This window comes from Orycteropus afer, unplaced genomic scaffold (genome assembly GCF_000298275.1).
Source record: "Orycteropus afer afer isolate SDZICR_OR568_19922 unplaced genomic scaffold, OryAfe1.0 scaffold00130, whole genome shotgun sequence".
In the NCBI taxonomy this organism is placed as follows: domain Eukaryota; kingdom Metazoa; phylum Chordata; class Mammalia; order Tubulidentata; family Orycteropodidae; genus Orycteropus; species Orycteropus afer.
Window position 1 is genome coordinate 1,480,238 of NW_006921717.1, and position 8,459 is coordinate 1,488,696.

Below are 8,459 nucleotides of genomic sequence, written 5' to 3' on the forward strand. Positions count from 1 at the left end.
GCCACCCCACTCATGGGGCCCATCACCATCACCGCCACCCCACCCACCACCCCACCAGTGGACCCTGTCACCATCGCCACCACCCCACCCATGGACCCTGTCACCATCGCTGCCACCCCACTTGCCACCCCACCCATGGGGCCCGTCACCAGAAACCCCATGTTTTACAATCGAGGAAACAGATGCGGGAGACGGGACAGGACTCGGCCACACAGGATGCGCGTGGCGGGACTGGCGCCCACCCCAGACACATCTTATCCCACAACGGGGACCATGCCCCCCAGGTGTTTACTCCACCTCTCAGGGCCGAGGACCACCCACCCTCTGGGACAGCAGTCATGAGAGCACGTGTCACCGTGACGGTCCCTGAAGTCTGCCCACTCTTCCTCAGTGGCCGAGCTGTGCCCTGGCGGGCAGTGAGGGGACCTGTCACCTGCGCTCGTCCCCTTTGGACACACCTGTCAGAGCCAGCACAAAGAAGGATGACTCCGGAGCAGCTGCTGGTGACAGGCAGGCGGCGATTGTGTTGCAGGTGTGGGGGAGGGACATCCTTTGTGGCTTTGTGCCATCGCCTGTGCTGTCACCCTGATCCGCCTGGGATCCTGCCCCAGGGCCCCTGGGCCTACCCAGCACCCGTAAGAGGTGCATCACACCTCGGCATCCTCCCGGCTCCCCCTGCCTACCTGGTCCACACCTGCCCTGGTCGACCCTGGAGACTGCAGCCAGGTGGGGGGTGCGCAGGGGGCTGCGCAGAGCCCCCGTCCTCTTCATGGGATGGAGCCCCCGGCCGCTGCCTGTCACGTGGATCGGCATGTGACAGCCCTGCCCTGCTGTCTGGACCTGAGCCAGGCAGCACAGAGACAGAGCGGGTGCCAGGCGGGGCCGGGCTGAGGCTGAGCCTCGTAGCCCTTGGCCAAGAACAAGGCCCAGAGAGGGGCAGCCACTGGTCTAAGGCCACACAGCAAACCAGGAGCCACCTGGGGTCATGCTGGTGGGGGGAGGAGTGTGCTGGATCCTGAGGGGCACCCTCCCTGGCCTGGGAGGATGTCAGGGGGATCCCCTGCAGGGGCTACCTCTGGACTCATCATGTGTTTGGGAACAGACTGGTAGAAGGTCCCCAAAGAGGCCCGTCTTCCTGAGACAGGAATCCCATCCTAACTGGGTGGTTGGCTCCCCCCGTCTGGGAGAGCACTGACCCTTGGGGAGACACAGGTGCCGGCCCCTCCCCTCTCTGGGTCGATGCTGATTCTCAAAGCCCCAGGGCCTCCATGGGCCTGGGAGTTATATTTCTGCCCGGGAGACCCCCAGGATAAGCAGGGGACGTACAGGCCAGAACACCACTCTTAGAGTTGGCTGTGGTAGGTGGTGGGCTCTGCCAAGGGCCTGGGCCATACTGGCCCAGTCTCCTGGGGAGAGTGATGGGGGGGATACAGAGGTTCTGAGGGTCCTGAAGTGGCCAAGGTCATGGGCTCAGGGTCAGACAGACTGGCTCTTCCTGGTCCTGCCTCTTTGTAACTGGGTAACCTTGGACAAATCTCGTCACCTCTTTGGACATCGGTGTTCTCATAGAAAATGGAGAGAGTACGCTGCATTGCTGTGAGTGAGCTGGTGGGTAAGTGTGTGGCCTGGGCTTAGATCTTAGCCCTGTCACTTAACTGTGTGATCTCAGGCTAGTGTCTTAACCTCTCTGTGCCTGTTTTCCAAACTAAGAAATAGGAGAATAGTAACATACACCCAAGTGATGTGAGGATGAGATGAATCACTTCAGGAGCTAGATTGTCACCACTCCGAGGGCCCTCTGCCCTCTCTGAAGGAGGGTAAGAGGCACCCCCAGACTCCAGGACAAAGCAGGGCACCCAGAGACGTCCTCAGCCCCACCATCCTGTGCCTGGGCCCCCAGCTCTGGGCGTTCTTCTGGCCATCTGTGGTATCTTCAATATTCCTCACCAACACCCTGGTTCAGATGCATCAACTCTTCTTCTGTGCTCCTTACTCATTGTCCAGTTTTCACATGCACATGAGACGATGGAAAACATCATGGCAGGAGTGCATGGAGGGAAGGACACAGGGAAGAGGTCACTATGGGGAGGAAGTGGGAAGAGAGCTGTTGCATTGTGGGAAATTGCAGTCAATGTCATGAGACAAAGTGTATGTGAGCTGCTGTATAGAAGATGAATTTGCTCTGTAAACTTTCACCCAAGTCACAACAAAAATAGTAATAATGATAATAATAATAAAAAGCCACCACGGCTTGGGAAGAAGGATAGAGGCATCCACTTCTGAAAATATTGGCCACTGAAACCTTATGAAGTGTCTAGAAAATTCCTGAGACAGAGTAGAATAGAGGTTATGCGGCCTGGGATGGGGGTGGGGCACCGGGGGTTGCTGTTTCCTGAGTTTCTGTTCAAGGGGCTGAAGCGGTTTGCAAAGAGTGTGGGAAGGACGAGCCGCACGGTGATTGTAACTCACGCCCCTGGATTGTGCTGCGACAGTGGTTCAAATTACAAATGTTATGTGACAGGTCTTCCATCACAATTAAAAAAAGTGGACACACACAAGCAAACCAGCTTGACTTTGGGGAAACCCCTGCCCCTCCCTGGTCCTCAGCCCCGCGCCCTGTGGAACGAGGAGGGGTGTGAGGAGCCGAGAAGAAGCCACCACGGCTTGTGAACAAGGGAAAGACCCTCAAGGAGGTGGACGGACACAGTGGCTGCAACGATGGGCTCAGGTACAGCAAGGATCGAGAGGCAGCGTTTCCTCCTGCTGTGCACGGGGTCACTGTGCGTTGGAGCGGAGTTGATAGCACCTAACGACAACAGATATTTCACGTCAGTGGAATCGTGCAACATTTGTTCTTTTGTGAGTATTTTTCTGGCTTATTTCACTTAGTTAATGTCTCCAAGCTCAGCCGTGTAACCATACAACAGTACATGTATCAGGGCTCATCTCTCCCACTGGTTGGGTAACAGCCCCTTGTCTGGCTGGACCACACAGTGCTTGTCCGTTGACAGACATTTGGATGGATCCCACCTTCTGTGAATAGTGCTGCTGTGAACATTGGTGTACAAGTCTACTTGAGTTTCTGTTTTCACTTCTGTTGGGAACATACCTAGGAGTAGAATTGCTGGGTCGTATGGTAGTTTCACATGAACTTTTTTTTTTTTTAGGATTTGGGTGAAGATTTACAGAGTAAATTCACTTTTCATACAGCAGTTCACATATACTTTGTCTCATGTCATTGACCAAAATTTACAATGCAGCAGCTCCCCTCCCACTTCCTCCCCATAGTTACCTCCTCCCAGTGTCCATCCCTTCATACTCTTCTGCACCCTGAGCTATCTCCCTGTGCATAAGCAGCCCTTCCTTCTCCTATGATTGTTCTCTCCAGGGTGTGTGTCTACTTGAGGTAAATGTTTAACTCACATGCCTGTACTTTGTTTGGCTGGAAACCACAGTTGTGGGTTCAATTCCAGACCAGAAGGGCAGCTAGGGGCCATAGTCTCAGTGGTTACACCAGGCTCCATTGGACCAGCAAACCTGGTCCCCACCTTCTTTTTTTTTGCCTCCAAATGATTTTGAGTTTTGTTCCACATTGTTCTCCCTCTTTCCCTTCCAAGTGGATGGCAGTGGTAGCTGGGCACCATCTAGTTCTTCTGGTCTCATGGTTGTACAGGTTGTACAGGTTGCAGATCAGATGGTGTACCAGTTGCTAGGACTGATTGTTTCCATTAATTTTGGTTTTCTTCTTTCTTCTTGACGAGGAGAGACCCGTTGTTGCATCTAGATGGCAGCTTCCTAGCTTTTAAGGTCCCAGTTGCTACTCGCCAAAGTAGTAGGTGGAACAATGTTTTGTATAGTATGTTATACCAATTGAGCTTGATGTCCCCTGCAACCATGGTCCCAAGCCCTCAGGATCAACTACTCGGTCCCTCTGGGTAGCTGGCTGTGACCAAGCAATGACCATAACCTTGCTCCTTGTCAGCTCTACTATACACCTGGGAATTCTGATCATTCACATGAACTTATAGGCCCATTGTCTGCCAACCCTATATATGATCTTGGATACACTCTCCATTTAGACATACCCAATTGTTTAGCTTGTTCACCCATCTATCCGTCCCTATACCCATGTTTGCCTTCACTGACATCTCAGTACTGTATATGCAAAGGGGTTCATATTTGTTGTCTGTACTGCCCATGTAACTCTCTATGTCTTTCTCATCCTCAATGCTGCCATATTGGTCACTCACATTTGGTACATTGCCCTTCTCTTCACCCAAATCAATATTTATCTCTATCTATCTAACAGCATTCCCTCCCCTCCCCTCCCACCCCTGGTAACCAACAAAGAAAATGTCCTCCAATATATAAACCTTTCCTTAACTTTTACAATAACAGACTAATACAATATTTGTCCTTTTGTGACTGACTTATTTCACCCAGCATAAGGTCCTCCAAGTTCATCCACGTTATGCGGTGTTTTGCAGATTCTACATTATTCTTTAGCGTTGCATAGTATTCCATTGTGTGAATGTACCAAAGTTTGGTTATCCATTCCTCAGTTGTTGGACATCTAGGTTGTTTCCAAGTTTTGGCTATTGTAAATAGTGCTGCGATGAACATCGGCGTGCATATATCTGTTCTTGTTATGGCTCTCACTTCTTTAGGGTATATACCTACTAATGGAATGGCTGGGTCAAATGGTATTTGTATTTCCAACTTTTGAAGGAATCACCATACTGCTTTCCACAATGGTTGTACCATTTTACAGTCCCACTAGCAGTGTATGAGAGTCCCAATCTCTCCACAACCATGCCAGCATTTGTTATTTTCTGTCTTGTTGAACTTTGCTACTAGTGCTGGAGCAAGATGGTATCTCATTGTTGTTTTGATTTGCATCTCTCTAATAGCTAATGATTGTGAGCATTTCTTCATATGTTTGTTGGCCGCTTGAATATCCTCCTTGGTGAAGTGTCTATTCATGTCTTCTGCCCATTTTTTAATTGGATTGTTTGTCTTTTTGTTATTGAGGTGTTGAAGTGTTCTATAAATTCTAGAGATAAGTCCCTTGTCAGATATGTTATTACCAAATATTTTTTCCCAATCTGTAGGTTCTCTTTTGACTCTTTTGGAGAAGTCTTTGGAAGCACATAAAAATTTAATTTTTAGAAGGTCCCAATCATCTGGCTTCTCTTCTGCTGTTGGTGCATTTTGAATTATCACATGAACTTTTTGAGGAAGCTCAAAACGGTTTTCCACCAGCAAACTACAGGAGATCTAATTTCTCCCTCTCCCAGTATTTCTTATCTTACTGTGATAAAAGACATATAACATACACTTGGCCATTGTAACCATTTTTGAGGGTACAATTCAGAGGCATGGCTTACAATCACCGTGTTGTTCATCTTTCACCACTGTCTATGCTAAACCTTTTCATCTCGCTGGATGGAATATGCCGCGCAGGGTCAAGTTTTGCCCCTCAGCTCCTCAGGGCTTCTCTTCTGCTACCAGTGCCCCAGCAATTGTCTCCCCAGCCAGTATGTGGAGGAGGGGACCAGGCCCTAGCTCCCCCTCATTTGTCTCAGGCCAGGCCTTGCCCTCAGCACGTGTCTGATTTTGTTTGGCTCTCAGTACCTTACCCCGCAGCTTCTCCCTCTGGGCCAAGGAGCCGGGGAGGGTGGGCTGGGCTGGGCACAGACTCTGCTCTCAGGCGGCCTCTCTCCTTCCTTCCCTTCATCCTTCACTCAGGCACCCTTGAGCTCAGCTCCCAGAGCCAGGGATCTCCGCAAGAACTCTTCACCAGTCGCCTGTGGCCTGGATTCAGAGCACACTCCTCAGCACTTGCTAAGTGACCCTGGGCAAGTCACATCCCTTCTCTGGGACTCAGTTTCCTTCCCGGTAAAATGGGGTTGATTCTACCTGCTTCATGGGCTACTGCGAGGATGGAACACTTGATGGGGTACACAGCAGGTGCTCGGTGCTCAATCCATGGGGATGGCTTCTGCCCCTCACCCCACTCTCCTGAAGAAGTGGCTGCCACGGGCCTGGTCCCTGAGTCCCTGCCCCGGCCTTCCTTCCCGCCAGCCCTGAAGGCCAGGACCACCCTGGGTCCACTCATAAGGCCCCTCAGGGGTTGATGTGACTCTTCCCAGGGTACGTAGGTAGAAGCCTCTGGGTGCAATGTCTGCACACAGTCAGCACTCAATGAGTAGCTGTGATTGGTAGTCACTCATTCATTCGTTCACTCAGCAAAACTTAATTAGGCACCAACTGTGTGCTCAGGAACTCTGGTGGCACAGTGGTCGAAATACGCGAGGAGCAGAAGGTCGGTGGTGCAAACTCACTGCACCCCACAGTATAAAGATGAGGCAGTAGGATTCTGTGAAGACTGACAGCCATGAAAACCCTGTGGGGCAGTTCTACTCCGTCCTGTATGGTCACTATGAGTTGGAGTCGACTCCGTGGGACTGGGTTTGGCTTTTTTTGGTACTATGTGGTAAGCCCTGTGCCAAGTACTTTACACACATTTTCATACAATTCTCCATCATTGCCATCCATAGTGCACAGGTGTGACAACAAGCTCAGAGAGGTGTAGCAACCAGGCCAGCGTCACCATGACAGGGACAGATAGGGATTCAAACCCAGCCAGGCCTGACTCCCCGCCAGCCCACCGTCTTTCCAGGTGAGCTCAGGCCTTGCTTGGGAGTTGGGCTGGGGCCCTGGGGCCCTGTGGTGGTGGGGCCTCACCTGAGTCCTGGGAGTGGCAGCCACCACTGTGGGTATGCCGTGCCAAGTGCTGGCCCTCCCATCAGCCTACAGCAACCCCATCACCACGCCTGCCATTGTGGTGTTGGAGATCACGAGGCCAGGGGAGGAGCTGTGACAAGGACTCCGTGGGTGAGCAGTTTGCACAGCGGGTTTTCTGGAAACAGCACAGGCTGGGCCTTCCAGAGGCTGCTTCAGGGTGTTTGCACTGCCAGCAATACTTCTCTCTTGTTGGTTTTCCTACCCTTTGTTGGGAACATTGTGGTACTTCAGGTTGTGGGTCAACTTGGCTGGGCCTGGTTGAGTGGCTGGGCAGCTGGATGTAGTATTCCCCATGATGAGACTGGCAATCAACTCCACGGTGGGATCTACTGTGACCAGCTGAGTAGCCGAGTGGGATATGTTCTGCTTCCTGTGTATAAGGAGAAGCCTTGAGGAATGGTCTCTAGCCTATGGCACACTTGGACCTTGCACGTAGCCGAGTCGTTGTTCAGCAGCCTGCCATGCTCTGCCGACTTTGGGACTTTTAATGGACTTGAGTTAATGGCCTGCCGTGTGGTTTGGTAAGATTGGGACTGTGCCTTTTTACTTGTCAATCTTGGGCTTGTCAGTGTCAGCAGCCAGCAGCTATCTGAGTGAAAAAACGCCTCTAGCTCCAGTGGGCTGGGAGCTGGAGGCAGAGCTGGACCCCAAGGTTGAGGGGCTTTCACCCAGCCCCTAGAGCCTGGCACTTTGAACTCAGACTTAAAGCTTCCAAATTATAAGAATAAACTCCTGTTATGGCCATACCATTTGTGGAAGAATACTGTCAGAGCAGCACTAGGTAACCACAGCACCATCCCATTTGTGGGATATTCCCGTCAGAGCGACAAGTAACCAAAACAAACATATTTTCACAACAAAGAGTAAAAAGAAATAATAATAATAATAAATAATAATAAAACCCTTATTAGAGAGAAAGTAATTTGAAAGCAGAAGGGGGGCTGTGGCTGCTCACCGCTGGGGATGCCCGGGAGGGAGGGGCAGCCTCCCGGCCCAGATGAGTTCTCTGGCCTGCGGCTCACAAGGTGGGAGCTGATCTGGGCCCACCAGGCAGCCACCTCACAGACAGTCTCAAGGCTCCCTGGTCATTGTCATCAGGTGCTGAAGAGTCAGCTCCGACTCACAGAGACCCCAGGTACAACAGGAGGAAACACTGCCCAGTGCTGTCCCACCCTCACAATCCTTGCGATAACTGAGCCAATCTTTAAAGTCGCTGTGTCACTCCATCTCAGTGAGGGCCTTCCCCTTTCTCACTGACCCTCCACTTTACCAAGCATGACATCCTTCTCCAGGGACTGGTCCCTTCTGACAACTTGACCAAAGTAGGTGAGACGACGTCTGGCCATTCTCACCTCCAAGGAGCATTCTGGCTGCACTTCCTCCAGGACAGACTGGTTCATTCTTCAGCCGTCCACGGCGCTTTCAGTATTCTGCGCCAGCACCACAACTCAAACGCATCAACTCTTCTCAGTCTTCTTTACTCATTGGCCAGCTTTCACATGCATACGAGGGATTAAAAATACCATGGCTTGGGTCAGGTGCACCTTAGTCCTCAAAGTGACATCATTCCTCTCCAGCACTTTAAAGAGGTCTTTTGCAGCAGATGTGCCCAGTGCGATACAATGTTTGGTTTCTTGACTGCTGCTTCCATG

At 51.4% G+C, this 8,459-nt stretch overlaps 1 protein-coding gene across 1 annotated transcript in view; it reads right to left on the minus strand.

Moving 5' to 3' along the window:
- LOC103200421 (aldehyde dehydrogenase family 3 member B1-like) overlaps positions 1-813 on the minus strand; it is a 22,987-nt gene extending 22,174 nt beyond the window's left edge. Inside the window, exons 1-2 of the mRNA XM_007944931.1 lie at positions 684-813; positions 434-602 (exon numbers count right to left, since the gene is read on the minus strand). Of these exons, the coding sequence (XP_007943122.1) occupies positions 434-602; positions 684-813 (299 nt within the window). The remainder of the gene's footprint in view (positions 1-433; positions 603-683) is intronic.
- Positions 814-8,459: the final 7,646 nt, after the last annotated feature.